The sequence below is a fragment of the Arvicola amphibius genome, chromosome 5 (genome assembly GCF_903992535.2).
Source record: "Arvicola amphibius chromosome 5, mArvAmp1.2, whole genome shotgun sequence".
Taxonomy (NCBI): Eukaryota; Metazoa; Chordata; class Mammalia; order Rodentia; family Cricetidae; genus Arvicola; species Arvicola amphibius.
Genome location: NC_052051.1, coordinates 64,840,640 through 64,860,726, shown reverse-complemented (window position 1 = coordinate 64,860,726; position 20,087 = coordinate 64,840,640). Strand labels below are relative to the sequence as shown.

General features: G+C 35.8%; 2 protein-coding genes across 3 annotated transcripts in view; one reads left to right on the top strand and one right to left on the bottom strand.

The window, feature by feature from the left end:
- Ano3 (anoctamin 3) overlaps positions 1 to 20,087 on the bottom strand; it is a 306,732-nt gene that overhangs the window by 47,136 nt on the left and 239,509 nt on the right. The gene's annotated exons all lie outside the window — the stretch shown is intronic.
- On the top strand, positions 14,182 to 19,871 carry Muc15 (mucin 15, cell surface associated). Of its 2 annotated transcripts, none has more exons than XM_038330760.1 (3): positions 14,182 to 14,863; positions 16,853 to 17,002; positions 19,711 to 19,871. In XM_038330760.1, the coding sequence occupies exons 1-3, from the start codon at positions 14,191 to 14,193 to the stop codon at positions 19,869 to 19,871; spliced, it is 984 nt and encodes a 327-aa protein (XP_038186688.1). In that variant the 5' UTR covers positions 14,182 to 14,190. The 2 variants fall into 2 exon arrangements, with proteins under 2 accessions (XP_038186688.1, XP_038186687.1); XM_038330759.1 differs by having other exon boundaries at positions 14,191 to 14,863; positions 19,766 to 19,785.

The window sequence follows — 20,087 nt, the reverse complement described above, 5'->3', positions numbered from 1 at the left end:
TTGAATCCATTGAAAAAGAACTTTGTTCATAAAAACAATTATAACAAATGAACCCAAAGTTAAGGATGGATGGAAGCCCAGATCTGACTAAAACTAAATGGGAAAGAGATTTTTTTTTATTGATTTTATTGATCTATACATTTTGCTCTGCTCCCCTCCCCTCCTCTCCTCTCCCCTTCTACCCTTTTCCATGGTCCCCATGCTCCCAGTTTACTCAGCAGATCTTATCTTTTTCTACTTCACATGTAGATTAGATCCATATATGTCTCTCTTAGGGTCCTCATTATTGTCTAGGTTGTCTTGAGTTATGTTACTGACTGTCCCCTGAAGAGGTAATAATTTTTTAAAAAGTTCAGAAAAATCCAGATCAAAAGCATTCCAGAGAAGTATCAAGAAGTGAATTGATAAAATATGATTTCTATACTATGCATCTGGTGCATATTCTTCTGAAGCTATTGAAATCTGTGGTTTATTCTTTCTTACTTAAAAAAAATGAGAGATTATCTCACTTCTTACCCATTTTTTTTGAAGTCACAGACCTAAATAATCCCTCCTGTTTTAGCCTCCTGACTGCTTGGGAAGGTATTTAGATGCAGATTGCCATGGCAGGCTGACATTCTCCTCACTTTTGTGCCTAATTTTCTGTTTGTATGTCTTGTTTTCTATTCTTTATATAGTTCTTCAACATTTTAATGTTCTTTCTTACAAATAGCTAATGTGCATTAAAAATATATGGGGGTTATAGTGTCCCGTAACTATTTGTCAGAACTGAAGACGAGGCAGGAAAAATCTTTAGTTCACGGCCAGCCCAGGCTACATAAGGAATCCTTGTCTCTCTACCAAACACATTCAAATATCCGGGTATCATGTAGCCTGCTACTCTGTTACATGTCCTGCATAGTTACTCATTACGCCTTTGTCTCTCTCTTTTTTGTAAGAAATTACTTTACTGGCAAGCCCATTGAAGCTCTGAAAGTATAGCAAACTTGCCCATAATGAACGTGGCTCAGGTTGCTCTGAAGCCAGAGATCCGGTTACTATTTTTAACTCCAGGTTTAAAAGAAGGGATTCATGATATTGCTATGTGTCATTCTTTCAGGATTCTTTCATGACTCAGCAAAGAACTATCCTTTTTTTAACTAAGAACCTCTAGGAAAGTCATTTAATTAAAAATTATGTGATTTCAATGTGCTTTACAATTGAGGTTCTTACAGTTTTGCAGAGAATGAAAAGACCACTTGGCATTTTCTGTCATGTGGTGCCTGTGAACTTGATTTCAAAGTCCTTTTCAGGTCATGAAAAACGTCAGGAATAAGCGTGCCTTTTCTTCTATGCTAGAGTATGAGCCAAGAAACATACCAAGATTCGCTTTAGGGTACTCTCTGGTGGTGTAGCTTCCTGAACCCTCCTTTGCCCTCTGCAAGTTACAACTCAGTAGTGAGATCCCTCAAAGCAAACAAACAAACAAAACAAAACAAAAAACTTCTGTGTGATGTAGCAGAGATAATTTATCTATGACATTTTTTTCCCAAATAGAAATAAATGATTTTTCTCCAGGAGTTTCTGATTATCTTGCCTTAGGGATTTCAAAAGCTTGAATAAATCACAAAGATCTGGTCCTCAGAGTGCTACAGCAAGTCCTAGGACTATTAACCTGTCAGCTTTGCTGTTTAATTAAATTTATGCCTGGCTGTAACTTCACTTAATACAATAGGTCCATATAAAGTGAGTTTTGATCGATTAGGCAAGGGTTACCAAAATATACTAGACTCTACAATGAAATTAGGGTTTAAAGGAAGAAAACTTGGATAATTTTATACTTCATCACAAAGGAGTAATCAGTTACGGTCCCTGAGCACAAAAGAATATTAAGTATTTACTGCAGAGATCAATGTAATTTTGAAACACACAAAGCTCCCCTTGTAGATTCTTGAGACCCTTGAATACTAGGGAAGTTTTCCACTTTGGAATTCTTAAATCAGCTGGTGTCCAGAGAATGCCTAGACCTTTATCCGCATTATCACAACGCTTCAACCCTACTTTCTGTCACCAAAGACAGATAACATTAGAGTAAATACATTGTACCCCTCAACCACACTCCTGTGAACTACTTCAAGGAGCTCCAAATTTCCAAATCACCTTCAATTCTCCAATGTCCATTCCTCCAGGGAGAGAGAATTGCTTTCTGAAAAGCCACCCTCTTAACGTCCATAGCATGCTCAGTGTGCCCTCTGTTCCTCAGGCAATCAATAGCTAAGTAGTTTCTGCTTTCTTTTTCTTTTTCTTTTTTTTTAATATTTATTTATTTATTATGTATACAATATTCTGTCTCTGTGTATGCCTGAAGGCCAGAAGAGGGCACCAGACCTCATTACAGATGGTTGTGAGCCACCATGTGGTTGCTGGGAATTGAACTCAGGACCTTTGGAAGAGCAGGCAATGCTCTTAACTGCTGAGCTATCTCTCCAGCCCCCTTACGTTTTTGCTCTAGCCATCATTTGGCACTCTTCTGAATTCCCACTTTTCATGAAATGCTCTCAAGTGATGGCTGTCTCTCACATCAATAATAAACAAACATGAGCTGTTGAATTTTGTTGCTCCTCATTGTGACCCAGGGCCATTTTATCGCCTTCAAATATTTATAGGTTTGAATATTCATTATTGATTCATACTTCCTCTGCCTCTCAGTGTTGCAGTCATATACTCTCTGGTGACACACATAAAATTCCTGTAGATGCTTTTTAACTAATCCAATTCTGTGGCTAAAACATTGATGGGAACAGACATATTAAAGTGTTATGTAGGTCAATAAATGCTTTGGGGAAAATATAAGGAATATAATAAGATATGTTAAAAATGAATGGCTATAGTTTTATAAAAGGTATGATCAGGGAAAGCCTTTCTATAGAAATATGAAATCATAAATATCAATAGTTTGCTCATTTTTTTATCCAATGACTATTATAAACCAATTCCTATGTCAAGGAATATAAACAAATTCAGAATAATTCAAGTGTTTGAAACCTTGGTTTCATTTTAACTTCTATTCCTGGCTATGCTAAGCTTCAAGTTATAACATTTCAAAAATAAAAATGATCAGGCTTGTCATTAACTGTGCCTAGTTGATATCTTCTTTTCCCACATTAACGTCATTAGTTTCCCCACAGGCAACTAGGGAGTAGGAGTTACTTTCGCTGTTTTACAATTGAGAGGGCAGCCTTAGAAATATGACTAGTCACAATTATGAAATGAGTAAGCAGCAAAATCAGGCCTCAATAAAGAAACTATGACTCAGTGGCCAAACTTGCCTTACCACGCACACAGCTGCCTCCCTAAGTATGAGAACTGAGAACCTTGACAGAATGAGCCTGAGAAGTCTTATCCTGAATAAACAGGCAGTGGAGTTGTGTACTGGAAAGCAGTCTGCTAACATAAGCAGAGCATGGCCTTGTTAATAGCGGGAACACTAAAAAAGAAATTTGTTTTTAAGTGCTTATGGAGGAGCAGCCCACAACCATTTTCTATCTTTAGATTACAGAAATTGAAGGATAAATAAGTAGACACAGTGGGCAACTTCTGTCAGGCCTTATACTACCCAGAAAAATACCCAATAAACTAATAAACTGTTGTTGAATCTCTGAACACTTTGTAGCACTGTTGGGGGTAATTTTTCATAATGATCCTTTATACCTTGTATCCCCTGAAAAATGAAAAGTTAACAAACCATTATTTTCTTTGCAAATTTAATAGTTTACTTTGTCTTTAAATCTATTTCCATTCTACCCTCATTTTTGAAAATTAATGTTTTTACATATTAGAAAATATTTATTAATTATGTTGTCCTATTTCTTTAAAAAACAATAATACCTAATTTCTTTTTCTTGTCATCATTCATATCTTAAACAACCCGAATAGAAGCCATCATATAATTAATAAAACAAAATATACTCTCAAATCTAATATTCAAAATGACTATATAATATATCCAGCATTAATTGCATAATACAAATTTTATTACAATTACACTTTATCAGGTCACCAATCAATATGTTTTTCTTTAGTTGACTTAGTAATCCATGACTCTCTATTGCTTATGTTTGAACAAAGTGTGTCTGTTTCACTATCAACTGCATTTTACTTTTTATGACTAGCATACTGAGAGGATGTGTTTACAAAATAATGGGACAAATTTTGTTATAGTAACATCACTTCTTTGAACTATTGGTTGAAATAAAAACCAAAGATCATATACAATCTATCATTTAAAGTTAATTCTAGTGGCTTATGAACTTCACAACTTTCCTTAGCAAAATTATGCATGTAGGCACCAAAAGATGTTATTGCATATATATGTGGATCTAAAAGGGCGTTTGTTTTCAGAACAGCCATAAGTGTGGTTATGAACTGCAGGGATTTGCTTTCATATCTATAATCTATAGGAATATGTGTTCCTATTAAATTTTAATTATAAGCCTTAAATAATAAATAATAGAATGGCTTGAATTCACAGATGGAAAATACCATAGTGGGTAAGTACAGAATATATATAAACACTGAAAAATGTAAAATCTAATCCTGTCTGGCTAGTGAAATTGTCAGTAACTGATCTTTGGTTGAGATTCTCGGGAGAAACTAGCCTCACTTAGAAGGTCATATATGCTTGGAACTGTATTTCAGTGAGAAATTTTTGGAGACATCTATGTATCCATGTCTGTCTGTCTGTCTGTCTGTCTGTCTGTCTATCTATCTATCTATCTATCTATCTATCTATCTATCTATCTATCTATGTAGGGGGCAAGGTCGATTAATAATAAACAGACCACCAGCTCTAATATAAAATATTTAGCTTTAATAAAGGAAAGAAAAGGGGACTTACAAAACCTGGGTTCTAGCGGGGAGCACAGGAAAAACAAGGTGATTGGCTGAGGTTCCCCTTCATATCTATCTATCTATCTATCTATCTATCTATCTATCTATCTATCTATCATCTATCTATCTATCATCTATCTATCATCTCTCTATCTCTCTATCTATCTCTTTCTATCTCTCTATCATCTCTCTCTATCTCTCTATCATCTCTCTCTATCTCTCTATCACCTCTCTCTATCTCTCTCTATCTCTCTCTCTCTCTATCTATCTATCAATCAATCTATCTATCTATCTATCATCTATCATCTATCATTTATCTAAGCTATTCACATGTAGCTTCTTGTGAATCAAATGATTCTGGCCACAACCAAATAAACTGAATACTAACTGAGGAATTTAATTAATGTGTATGTTTTAGTTTTTGGTTTGTCTCTAGATGTGCTCATAATGAATGTTTAAATAGAACTTGTCCTTATTATTCATTCTAATCAGATGGTTATGATTGTAGGAAGGCCGTGATAATAAACATTCTGAGGTCTCGGCTAACATCTTCAGGAAAGGGCCAGGACAGCTTTGACACCCAGGGCAACAAAAGGAGAGAGTGGGAGCACAAGAGTTTTGCAGTGTTTCTGCCTGTCATCAGCTATATAATTAGTACTGTGGAGTCAAAAAGGGATAATGCTGTTCCTATACACGCCTAGGAGAATGTCTAGGGATACCATACACCCAATGCTATTAGTTCATACTCAATTCCTTGAGTTCAGACAGAGATTAGTCACATCCTCAGTAGATGCTTTTCCTAGCAACTTTATAATTTGTGGGTGCAGAAAATTTAAAACTATAGAGGTACCTCATTCTTTCCTGAATCCAGTTAACTGAGCAGATTCCATACATTTGACTCAAACCTTCAGCTCATACATTCATCTGAAGTTTCACTTACCCCTTAGCAGTTGGAAGTCTGTGTGTACAATAGAAACCAAGTGTAAACCTCAGGTATATTAAACAAGACAGACTGATACCAGTCTCCAAGTGAAGTGAAGAATATTCCACTTTTACATTTCTTCCTTTGATATGACATGGGAAGGAGGCAAAAGGAACCATGACAATTTGTTATTAACTCAAGTATTTAAGTATGACCCAGGCATTCTGGAAATCACATAGATTCTAACTTGAGAGTAAAAGCAAATAGAACAAAGGTAGGAAATGGCTTGATCAAGAAGGCTCCCGGGTCATTGTCACACAGGCTCCAATGATTTCCTAAAGACTGGAAAATCAGCAAGAACCACAGTGTTCGCATGTTCCATCAGTCCCATTCCAAGTGGACTTGGTGGTCTCCCATTAGTTCTGTCCTGCCGTGAGCCTTGTCAGTTCGGTTGCTCACCTTCCTGGACCTGGGGGGAGTTGGGAGGACCTTGGACTCAATATAGTGTAGAGAACCCTGATGGCTGTTTGGCCTCAAGAGGGAGGGAGTGGGGGTGTGGGTGGAGGGGAGGGGAGGGAAGGGGGAGGAGGAGAGGAGGAGATGGCAATTTTTAATAAAAAATAAATAAACTGGAAAAAAATAGTAAAAAAAAAAAAAAAAGAACCACAGTGTTTTCAAAGTCCCCAATAAACGTTTACTGACTTTTTGTATGGGTGACTTTCTATAATACCAGTTTCAGTGCACACAGATAAGTCCATCACTACAGACCCCTATGAATTTTTCACATCCAGGTTTAAGGTCACAAAGGGCTACTGCAGAGAAGGACTGGAGGATTTGTTAATGAGGTGGAATAATTTTGGACTAGCCTACAGAAGCAGGTGTGGTGTGTGACTCACTCATGTTTTCTCACCTGCAAAGAGGTAGCTAGAACAGTTCAAGAGTTCTTAATACACCAGAGGATACGACCAACCTGCCTCCCGCGTCAAGAAACAAACAATCCTCTTTTGCTGCTACTGCTGCTGCAGGGAAGGAGCCTATCTCAAAATCTGATGAAGCAACCTATGAAAACTAGAGGGTTGGGCTTTTTTTCAGACCTGAGTGAAGTGATATCCTGTTGCTTACAGCTGAGAGGCAGGTCAGTCAGGTTCTCGGTTGCTTTATTACACAAGCAGAATACTACCAGCCAGTCAGCCGGCCCCACCTAATTTTGTCTCTCTTGCATCTGCCTGTGTCCTGCTCAGTGCCACACGGTCACACTTAACCCACCTGCTCTTTCACGCACTGAGGATTCATTCCACCCAGGCCAACTTGATATTTTATTTCCCATCTGTAAACACCTGTTACTTCTGAAGGTAAGTGTGAGCCTTTTGGGATTCCTTTTCTCCTGTGGTCTCTCTGTAACTCTCTCTCTCTCTCTCTCTCTCTCTCTCTCTCTCTCTCTCTCTCTCTCTCTCTCTCTCTCTCTCTCTCTCTCTCTCTCATCATAGAGAATCACAGCCTCAACCTTTGACAGAACAATCAAGTAGTTACAGAGACTGTGGTATGAACAGGCCATTGTTTCGCTAGTTAATTACCTTCTAAGTAGACATTTGCACTGTTAAATGAGTTAACTTTAGGAAGGATTGCTAAAGTTGCCAACTTACTAAACCAGTGCAAGAGTTCAATGAAAATATTATTTTAAATGTGTGTCTCAAATACAGGGTTTGTCAAGTCTCAGCAAGTTATCAAAATGTTTAAAGTGGAGCTGGCAACAGGAATATAAATTAAAAAGCTTACAAGTATGCATCTAGGCTTAAAGTTTATTTTTAAGTATAATAATTTTTAAATTTTTTTGGAAAAATTATTTTTACATGTCTTGAATTACAAGCTTCTATTCATCTTTTTCAACTGTGTTCTTAACTAAAACGTTGAAAACTGTACATTTCGTTACGTCATCTAGCATGCTAAGTACACACGTATGGCATTTCCGGAAATTTTAGAAGGCTAAGTCACTCATAGAAGACCTCCTGTGGAATGGGACTTAGGTAGGGTTTGAAAAAGTTATTTTCAGCTGGTGGTCCTTTGAGCCCCCTTTTTAAAAAGGATGATTTTCTGTTGACCTACTTTCTCTTTGATCCATAGAAGCTGTTTCTAAAGACAGTGAAATGTGAGAGAGGTCTAAGCTCTCACGATTGGGCATTTGGATTCCGAACATATTTTTGGAGACACATTCTTTTCAAGCTTTATAGTCATCCCTCTATTTTTTCGCAGTCATGAAAGTCATGACTGGACTCCCAAGTTAGCAGGCCAGAGTCATTATCTTATTTTTTTATATTTATGTATATCTAGGTCTTTTAATAGGGGGACAACAAAATCTTGGAGAATTTCTTTCAAGAAAAATTATTCATTCATTCTTCCTTCTTTCTCAAATAAAAGTGAAACAATAATTATAATAAATGCTCCCATGCATAAGTAGAATTTTTGAATTACCATGCTTCTAAACCTTTATATAGTAAGAGTTTTAGATCATAATTTCTTATTAATGGGGCTTTCGAGAACAGATTTAATACTAGCAAAAACTGCAAAGGTTACTTACAACAACATCCAAGTATTCAAGTTCTAACTGGAATATTACCAACATGGCTGACAATTTTTTATAACAAAACGAAACAAATAAATAAACCCATTTTCCCTGGGAAGTTAAGGTCTGTGACAAGGAACAGTGAAAAGCAATAGGGCTAAATGGGATGGTCTGTATCCCTCAGGTATTCACCATAGGGGCAAAACGTTGTATGGTATCTTCTGAATACCTGAACTACGCTATTATATAAAACTCTTCTTCTGGTTGAGTTGAGAATGAATTCCATACTTTCTCTTGCACTCATTTACAACCAGACAGAGCCAGGGTACCTCCTTATTCTTAAAGCTTGGCATAAACAGTATGACTCAGGTTTAAAGGGGAGGTTTGGCAGAATAATGGCATTATCCAATTAAGAGCTATCCAGATTAAGCCCAGCAGGAGGCTTTGCCTCCATGGATATGTTTGTCTCCTCTCCAGGTATTTCCAATCTCTCCATGGAGATGTAACCATAGGACGCCACCTTTCAGTGTAAGCACCAAAGAAAGGGAATAAGCCAGGCTTTGTTCTCCCTGTGGAATTTTAAAAATTGAAGTTACATTTTTACTTTTTTGAAATTACATTTTAAGTGTTGTTAAATACAAAGAGCAATAAAAATTCAATTTCTAAGCATTTAGTATCTGTACTCAAGGCATAGAGATTGGCTCAAAATCCTTTTCTCTTGCTGTTTCACATATGACAATTCTCAAATTAGTTTTTAAAGTTTATGATAATTATATATATATATATATATATATATATGTTTCTGATACATACACCTCCTAAATTTCTGTAGATATTAGGATCCCAGTATTACTCCCACCCATGTGTAACAAAAGACGAAAAAACAAAACAAAACAAAACAAAAAAAAAACCCACAGGGAGAATATGCAACTTAGTTATCCTGAATTTTTTCTCTCTCTCTCTGAACATTTCATCTTTCAATTTATCACTCTCTTCCCACTCCACAGTACGTCTGGCTGGTGGATGAACTTAGGCAAACTCAAGCAGGCCATTTACAACCCAGCATACTTAATTATATTTTAATATATTATGTGGATATTTCACATCATCTAAATGTGTGGAACTTATAGGTGGGAAGAGGTTCAAAGGAAAAATGAAAGAGGAAAAATGAAATTTTGATCCACTGTCTTCTGTAGGTTTTACATTGTCCTGATAATTAGCACTTACTGTTCACAGCGTACACTGTTTAATTCAGCTAGGTCCAACTTAATCTGAGTCACACTGTCCTTGCTTCTGCAAATTGTCAGAGCTAGTATCCTGAATACTTGTTGATTAGATTTTTGGGCTGCTTCTATCATTTTGAGATGAGAGATACCGAAGATATGTTATGTGGTTACCCTAGAAGCCAGGGAGGAGAGGCAAATTTATCTCCTAACACAAATGTCAGACTTATAGGCCTAAATCAGTCTTTGCAATACCATGGCTACAGCCAGATTCATTTCTCAATTAACATTACCTTGTATTCAGATATATTATCTGTTTTTCTCTTCCATCATTTTAAAACCTTTTCTCAGGAGGTAAGTTATAAGTAGTAACAGTTCTTTGGCTTATTTGGGGTATTGATACCCAAGGTTTTCAGGTTACACTCAAAAGTGAGGTGAAGGAATGAGAGATGCCCAGGGTGGTTCAATGTTACAGGCAAGGTGAACCTGGCACAATAAAGCTCACTTTGTTGGCAGGTGATATGAGGATTCTTGTTACAGGAAGGGAGTAAAAGCTCCAGGCTATGTTGCTCACATAAAACTGAAAGCAAATTAGAACTACTAAGGACTCTTACCCTGCCTCTGGTGACCATATTTTTAAGAGACAAAATGAAGAAAATGCCTAAATACAGAGAATATAAAGCAAGTGGTGTAAAAACGATAAAAAGAGTTGCCAAATACAGTGCCTAAAGTAGAGCACAGGCGGCAGATGAAAAGAGAGATAACTGTGATCTGTACAGACTTCACTGGATAAAAATAGCTCTGAAATGTAGATGTAGCTACACTACGCTAAGCTGCATTTTAAATGGACCTACTACACAAGGCATTCATTGAATGGAATACTGACCAGCTATAAGTCTAGGGAAAATGCACTGAGGTTTTATTCATGTGGATCATACAAGAAACCATACATAAAGTTGTTGGAGTTACTTTTATGTTAAGATAAAAGTATACTCAGCATGTTTGAGAAGCACTTAAGCTAGGTGGACCTGTGTTTGCAGCATTTTTAGAATGGCATAAGCCTAATTTATAAGCTGTGTTTAACATGATGGTGGGAAGGTCTACAAAGACAGAATGCTCTAAGTTATATGTTCCTTTGTAATGCTCTACAGAGTATTGTTGACGCTACAACTCATGGACTGTATGTCCATGCATTTAAGCAATTGAACAGTCCAGAAGAAGAAAAGCTTACACTGAACATGGGCAGTTGTTTTCAGGCTATTCTTTCTTAAACTTGCTAGCAATTCCACTATTCATCTAGCATTTACATTGTGCCAGGTATTCTAAGTATTTTAGAAGCATTTGAAGTATATAGGGGGATGGGACTAGGTAATATAGTCAGTATTTAAGTCACACTACATAAAAGACTTCACCAGCTGAGGATTTTATGCTCTTGGGAGACTCTGAATCCAGTTCGCTCCAGTTATTGAGCAACAACACCACACATTAACTCATGTATGCCAAGATTTAATCAATCCCTAAATTTGATTCACTAGTGTGAGTCCTGGAACACTTTGTTGACACTCTATATTTCTCCACTAATATTTAATTATAAATTATTTACAGTTCCAAATCTTATTCTGTATGATTGTTTGTAAGAATTCAATGGGAAAATGTATAAAGTTTCTGATATAGTAAGTGTATAATTAATAACACAATTTTCTGATTATGCTAACAATTTTAGGACTTAAACCACTTATATTGTGGAAGTAAAATATAAGGAAATGGAATTACCACAAACATAAATACTTCTGTAATTCCTGTCTGGAAATAGTATGAGGAGCATACAAGAACCACTTAAGTGAGCAGAGAAAAATGTAGAGCTCAATAAAAATTTTAAAAAGTATCCTTTTTCCACATGTATACTTCCACTGTCTCTTGTCTTTTAACTTAACAGAGTTGTGCCTGTTTTGAACTTTTTATCTGCAGGATTACACAACATGACTGGATTTTTATGCTTTGCCTTATGTTGATAATAAGCATCCATATTGTTGCATAAAACCATAAGATGCTAGTTTTCACCATATGAATAGGCTAGGATTTGTTGTTCGGTCTGTTACTGGTGGATTTCAGCCAGACACTTATAAGTAATGTGCCTGTGAATATTCCCGTGTGCCTACCTGCGTTATATTTTAAGACTTTTCTTAAGTGATTAGAATATGGATGGAAGATGTTATATCCCAGTGAAACCTTTGGAATATGAAACCTCAGGTAGATTTCTAAGTTTTGACGAAGATATCAGAATATAATACAGATGTCTTTAACTTGCATCAGATGATTGAGTGTAAGGGGAGTGTAGTGAATATAACCAAATTATAATCAGAGAGTTATGGAGGGTTTCTAAACTCTATTTTAAAAAACCAGTAATGTTCTAATAAAAATTTAGTGAAAGTCTTTGAAAAACTGCAGGCAAGGAGCTGAAGAGATGGCTCAGTGGTTAAGATCACTAGCTGCCCTTCCAGGAAATCTAGGTTTGATTCTCAGAATCCACATGGCAACTCACAACTTTCTGTAACTCCAGTCCCACCATACCTGATGCTTTCTTTTGACATCCACAGGTTCCTGACATACATGTGATACACATACCTACGGTACACATACGTGCATTCAGGTAAACCCTCATGCATATAAAATAAAAATAAATCTTAAAAACTTGAAGGCAACATAGAACCTAAAATTTAACAATTGAATTTTCTTTTTTTCTGAGTCAAGAAGGAATCTTTTAGTGGAAAATAAAACCCAATTTGAAGAGCATCAAATAAGTTCTCAGACTTGACAGTTTGAAGAGATTTTTTTGACGTGGAGTCTCATATATTCTATGTTGGCCTCAAACTATGTAGCTGAGAATTACCTTGTACCTCTGGTCCTGTATTTCCTCCACACTCCTTCCTACTTCTGGGAATAAAGGCATGCCCCAGCTTTCCAGGTTTGCGCAATGCAGAGACAGAATGTCAACTTTTTACATGCTAGGCAAGCACTTTAGCAACTAAGGAACATTCTAAGGTCCAGGCTTCATTTTTTTTTAAATATGAAAATTGACTTAAACATATTTTATTTTAGTGTTTTGTTTTCCTATTCTGTTTATTAGTTTCTATTATTAGCCACTCTGAGCCTCAGTTTCCTCATCTATATAAAGAACATAACACAAGCTTTTCTCGTCTTAGGCTATCACTGTATAAAGTGTAACGATATTGCAAATTTTGTAATCCCTAAGAATCTATAGCAGTGGCTGTCAACCTTTCTAATGCTGAGACCCTTTCTAATGGCTGAGACAATTCCTCATATTGTAGGAACCACCAACCATGCAGTTATTTTTGTTGCTACTTCATAACTGTAATTTTGCGACTGTTATGAATTATAATGCAAATATCTGTGTTTTGGGATGGTCTTAAGCCACACTTAAGAAAGGGTCATTTTACCCCCCAAGGGCTTGTGACCCAAAGGTTAAAAACTGCTACACTACAGAGATAGTGTGAAATTTGGTTGATGCCAAATAGAAGTTGATATATTAAATGCTGGCTTTAGGCTAGATACTGTTCTGAGTGTTTCTTCCTACACTATTTGATTTAGTTTTTATACAATATTGTAAAACAGTTCAGTTATTGTGAAAATAATATATTAACAATTTATAATGATGATAGTTCTATAGGTTATTTATGACAGAAACCAGAATTTTCATATATACCTGCTTCAGTTTTTCCCTTCTCACCTATTTCAGTCATAAGGAATGTCTGTATTAAGCAGAATTATGTGCTTGGGTTTGTAAGGTCACCTTCTACGTTTTATTACCTAACAGTTCCATAATCTAACTGGGTCAAATACCTAGGTATTTTACATTAAATACCCTCAACCATATCTTTCATTTTTTATAACGCAGATGTTATTTCCACTTCAATTAAATAAGCAAATATGACGAAAATGTATTTAAGGGAGCTTTGCAAAGACTTCCTTCATAGATAGAATGGGGCATTTAGTGTCTGATCAGTGGAGTAATTTTTACACTTAGCATTCAGAATAATATCTCCACAAAGAACATGCTTTTGTAGTTTGAAGAAATCACACAGCTCTATCTGTCCTATATTTACAACATAAAAGAAGTTATTTAACAGCCTGTGTATATGCACATGTGCTTATAAATATATTTTCAAGTTGTCTCAAGGTCAGTGATCTTTGAAATAGCAGTATCTAGCTTGACAAGGCAGGGTTGGTGATTTTGCTTAGCGGTAGAGAACCTGCCTAGCAAGCACAAGGCCCTGGGTTCGGACCTCAGCTCTAGAAAAAAAAACAAAAACAAAAACAAAAACCAAAGTAACTAATTTGACAAGGCACTTTCTTGGCATTTTCCTAAAAGGAAGTATTATATTGAAAGTAGAATTTCGTAGCACTGGATTAAATCCACAGTCTTTACAAAACAAATTATTTAGAGTGAGAAATGTATTTTCATCTTAACATTATGTCTTGGGATTTTTCCTTTAGTAATGAAGATCCATAAAAAATCAGAATGCTCTTAATAATTCAAATGACTGTTGCTTTTTTCCAGATTCCTCATACTAAAACCAGTACCAAAAAAGACTGCAATGTTGACCTTAGCGAAAATTTTGTTGATTTTAAGTCTATTCATTTGGTTACCATTTGCAAGGCCGGAGGAAAAAAATCCAGGAAGAAATGTAACTCAGTACATCACAGAAGATTTAAAAACAGCGGGAAACCAATCCATTCCTTTGGAAAGAAGGAAAAATGTGACTTCAGTGAATGACAAAAGGAATACCTCCAAACCCATGGTGACAGATGCCTCTGTTTTGGATTTACCCACAACCTACGAAACAATACCTTCTACCAGTAACAGGCCAACAGCTAGCTCTACTGAGGGCCCAAGACCCACACCTGCATATTCCATCCCTCCCTTGACTCATAGCTTTGTTTCCAAGTTGCCTTTGAACTTGTCCACAGCAAATTTCTCAGCACATAACGATCCTACGCATTTTGGATCATCAGAAAATTTCACCTGGTCTCTGGACAATGACAGCATGAACGTTCCTGACAATATTTCCAGTACAGACAGCATTCTCCCTTTCCCTCCGATGACTACACCTGTGACCCCTTTGACAGATGAACCTACTGGATGGCCTGCCACAGACAATGACAACTTTGCTGGTTTTACCCTGTATCAAGAAAAAACAACTTTACAGCCTACCTTAAAATTCACCAATAATTCAAAATTTTTTTCCAATACATCAGACTCCCCCAAAGGTATATATAAGTGGATTTAATTTTTTGGCTATGCAAAACTGAATTTCTAGGGAAATCATATAACTTAAATCCAAGGAGCACAATTCGAGGGAAATGCAGGCAATTACAGTGATATGGGTCATTCTTATCTGTAAGGAGTAAAGAGTAGAAGTTGTGTAGTGGTTTTAGGACTTAATTGAGCACACCCTACTTATTAGCAGGAGGGAGCATGAAGAGGGAGTGAAGCGAAAGGTTATGATGGGAAGTGAAAATGCTGCCTGAGACATTGGGTAACAATTTCCATCGTCTCTTTAGAGACAATCTGGACTTTCAGGAGTATTCTGCAAATGAGCTTTAAAATATATGCATGGGGCCTTTGAAACACTGAACAAAATGACTACTTTTATCGATTATCTGACCCCACACCATTACTATAGAACGAAAACAGAGCAGTGACAGTCCAAGAAATAGCTAGACAACCTTACCACAAGGAAAAGATCCTTAACTTTTAGCTTAATATCTAATGAGAATCATATAAATATATTTTTTTGAGTCACAACACTATTATATAAACATTTTTATAATTCCATTACAGAATGTGTCAAATTAAAAACGTAAGTTAAGAAAGCTACCAGAAGCTGTGTGATGTCAGAGGTTATATGATGTCAGAGACTTATGATGTCAGAGGCTACATAATGTCAGACGCCTTATGAAGGGCTCATTAAGCTTAATTACCTGCAGGGCAAGGTGTAAGTTCGTAGGTTTAAGTGATTTTATTGTTTTTTAGTAAGGGCTATTTTTTTTTAAATGAACTCAGTGCCTTCTGATGGACTTTCTTAGAGGCTAAATTAATTATAATCTATAAACTCATAATAGGATTGGCATTTGTAAGTTGTCAACATATGGGAACTATTTTAATGTCTAAAATCTAGGCTTTTAAAAATAATATGATAACAATATAATGTGTGTACATACACTTTTATTCTTTAAATTTATAGTTTTTCACTTTATAATTTTACACATACCATCATTCTTGGACACTCTAGCAACAATTAGACTATTTAAAATGTTTCTTTGTCTGTCTAAACTCAATAAATATATGTTGTGAATACTGATCACTGACCCATACCATAGCTCTTTTATCAGAATTGTTAGGTGTGTTTATTTTTATAGTAATGCTTTTTTTTAAATATTCCAGATGAGTATTTTCTTAGGAGTGGAATTAGAGAGTCTAAGAATAGCTTAATCTGCCTAATTGAAGAACTTCTCAAGACACTTAAAAGTGCATTTAGTGTCTAGAGAGAAGCAATATTTTAATGACTTCTTAATTTTCAAATCAAGTATTCCACAAAGGGTAGAATAGAGTACAATTTTAATTCCTTGATCAGTTCCTTGATCTGAGCTGAGGTATAAGCAGGCATTGCAAGCATCTTGCTTTTGTCTTTTGTTTGTTTCATTTGCTTGGTTTGTAAGTATCTATTGCTTTTCCTTTTAGTATTTTCTAAATATTTCTTTTTAGTATTTGGTGGATGTATTATCTGTTACTCATTCACCTATTGTTTGATATATATCAATATATATATATATATATATATATATATATTACACAAAGTCAAAGTTCATTTTAATAATAAATTTCCTCACATATTAAGGATTTGTAAAAAGTTTAATGAATATAGTATTAATTACTGAAATTAGATATTTTATAAAATATGGCATTTCAATACTGTTGGTGATAATAAATAATAAGATGATTATAAATCAAAAACTTGGAAGTATCTCAAAGAAAGTAAAAATGTAGATGTATAGTTTCATAATGAAATATTTTTTACCACTATACCACAAATACTGAGTACATGATAAAGTACACATACAGAGACCCAGTCACCATTATCTAAATTTTAAGACATGTCTAATCTTTTATATATTGACTCTTCATATCTGTATTTTTGTTTGTTGAATAACTAATTTTCTACTTCTGGACTGTAACTTCTTTTTTTTTTCTTCTAGAGTATAAGAATACAGGAATAGTATTCGGAGGCATTTTAGGGGCAATTTTGGGTGCATCCCTGCTTAGCCTTGTAGGCTACTTATTGTGTGGACAACGGAAGACAGATTCATTTTCCCATCGGCGACTTTATGATGACAGAAATGAACCAGGTAAAAACTGTTTTCAAATCATCCTCCACACACAGTGGTTTTAGTTAAGTGACAATATTACATAGGAAAAAAGTCAGGGAGTTGTGTAACAGAAACAAACAAGATTCATTAAGAGTCATCTCCTTCACCAAACAATAATTAATGATAATTATAGTAATAATACTAATAATAGTAATAATAATTCGCATTATCTTTGTGTAACATTCAAAAAGACTTCGAATTGTTGCTTATTTTTATCAAAACTGGTTTAAAGTAGTATTTCCAGAAATCTAATATATCACTGAAGACAGTGATAGGAAATGCTAAAGATGTGGTTCTAAAATTTGCAGGTAAATGGAACTAGAAAGAAATCATCTTGAGTAAAGTATCCCAGACTGCAAAAAGCAATTATGATGAGTTCCCTGATCAGCCAATCATAGAAAATCCTCTTGTAGCATATGGGAACAAACAGAGACCCACAGGCAGACACTGCACAAAGAGTGAGACATTTTAGAACACTCAGTCATAAGTGGGATGTCTCTTTCAAATCTTCCCCTCAAGGCTCAGGGAGCTCCATGAAAGAGGAGGGGAAGGGTTGTAAGAGCCAGAGAGGATAAAGGAGCCCCCAGAACAATGCCTTCTATATCAACATGATCAGAACCCATATGAACTCATATGAACTCACAGGTAGCATGCACATGGCCTCCATGGGTCTGTACTGCGTCCTGATTTATGGCTTCCAATTTAGTGTTTTAATGAGATTCCTGAGTGTGAGAACAAGTAGGTCTCTGGTTATTGTGTCTTACCTTAGCATCTTTTCCTCCTTTGTTTGTTTTGTCCAATTACAATGTGTTAGTTTTTTCTAAAACATCTTTTTTATTTAATTCAATTTTATTATTATCTCTTAAAAATAAAGCACAGTTCTATTCTAAGATTAATAATAATAATAATAATAATAATAATAATAATAATAGCAAAAAAAGAGGAGATAGAAATGTGGCCATGAAACACAGTATTTGAAAGCTTCATATGTACAGAAATAAATACATCATACATTAATTCAGAACTTTCCCACTCATATAATGGTTTGTTTTTGGAAAAGCCAACCACGCTCTATACATAGTTCAAAGGTTGAAGCACTTTCTGACTAAGGATACAAACCTGAATTCAGATCCCAAGACCCCATGGAAACTTCTGTTAAGAGAGTCACAATTTCAGCATTTAGAAGGTACTCTAATTAACGAGATCTGCATTAACTGAGAGACCGTGTTACCACATATAAGGCAGAGATACTTTAAGGAAGACTCCTGACACAGGCTTCAGTATTCATATGCATATATGTACACATGTATACATGCATAAGCACACACCACACATATGCACACACAGGAGATTAAAGGGTAGCAATAATATCTGTAATTAATATGTGTATATGCAGAAAAAGCAGATTTTGATACATATTATTCAAACAAAAGATAAATGAAATCACTGCAGATGTTTTGGTCCTCTCTCTTATGTTCTAGGAGAAGGTCTGTTTTGCTGCATGTACAAGGATTTCTACCACCAAAACAGTTACCTGCCTTTGATGAGTCCACTGGTAGAATTCCATTAAATTCTCATGAGTTCAGTTCATCGTTGATTTATTATACAGATTCAAAATCAAATCCATTAACTGGAAATTCTGGAGAATTTTGTTTATAGGTTTCTACTAATCCATATGGAAAAAAGCGACTTGTTTCAAAGTTAAACAGGAGGATTTTTAAGTTTCCAAATGCAAAGCTTGTCTTGTGTATATAAGGTAAAAAATTCATCCTGTTAATTTTTACATTCTAACTAGTTGTGACTGATGCCTAGAAGAGCAAGTCAGCCATGAAACCTTTTTTGATCTCTTCCATACAGTTTAGGAAACCTCTTCAAGGACCCAGACTTCGCAGGAGGCTAGTTTGTGAGCAGATGGCTTAATAAATAGGCTTAATAAATAAGTATTATTACTTATAGAACTAATTAGATCACTAATCTAATCAGTAACTAGTCCCAGTATTTTAAGATGCCCAGTACATACCAGATTTTCTCTGAAAAATATACTCAAGCCCATTAGGGAAAGTATTTCACTTTGCTAAAAATGAAACAAAACTCTCCTGAATCATCTATCAGGGTATCTTGAGTGACCACTTGGATCTATCAGAACTGAAGGAGAACACTTTCATAGCTTTCTTTCTTCCTTTCACAGGGCTGAATATCTAGGTATTAAGATAGTAAATGATGATGTTTGTTAACTGCTCTTACTTAAAAAATAATTCACCAGAGTTTGAAGCCACAAAATTCAATGTTGCTTAGTCCCCTTTACCTTCCCCCCAGCCCACCCCTCATCCATTCTTCAGAGAGGGTAAATATAGCACATGGCTTTGGGGCATCTCCTAGGCCTTCCTCACTATAGCTAGACTGAGCAAGGTATCCCTCCAAAAAGAATAGGCTCAAGTTTTTAATTTTGTGCCCAGTTTAGAATTTCAGAAACACCACTGTTCTCTTATTAATAGAATTAAACTTGGCATGCAAAAATCTACTTAGGTAATATTTCAAAAGTATTGTCTCAGAAGCCCACAAAAAGACGTATCTGCTCATCACCTAGAACAATTCCTATAGTCGGACAATGTAATCAGGTAGCTGAGCATTTGTCATTTAGACTATTGCCATAAAGCTCTTTTGTTGATTTTGCTATTTTCTTTCAGTCCTGCGATTAGACAATGCACCAGACCCTTATGATGTCAATTTTGGAAATTCTAGTTACTACAACTCAGCTGTGAGTGATTCATCCATACCAGAAAGCAGAGAAAGTGTACAAGATGGCATTCCTATGGATGATATACCTCCACTTCGAACCTCAATGTAAAGAAAGCTAGGAGAAGAATGGCTGCAGAGGGCAAGAGTTCATCTCCATCTTGACCTTTTAATGAATCCATCTTTCAAGAGGCTCTGCGCCATCACTGCTTGGCCTTCTGCACAGGGAGAGCTGCACAAACAGAAGTGGTGCAGTGGAGACAGTGGATCCATCACCCAAAAGCTCTCTCTCCTTACAGTCTTCAGCGGGGCTGAAGCATGCGTTATG

Bases quoted from the DNA above. Each gene is read 5' to 3' on its own strand.
- Muc15 (XM_038330760.1), top strand. From the start codon at position 14,191: ATGTTGACCTTAGCGAAAATTTTGTTGATTTTAAGTCTATTCATTTGG. The intron at 14,864-16,852 runs GTATATATAAGT...TTTTTCTTCTAG, and splicing joins TACATCAGACTCCCCCAAAG to AGTATAAGAATACAGGAATA. The intron at 17,003-19,710 runs GTAAAAACTGTT...ATTTTCTTTCAG, and splicing joins TGATGACAGAAATGAACCAG to TCCTGCGATTAGACAATGCA.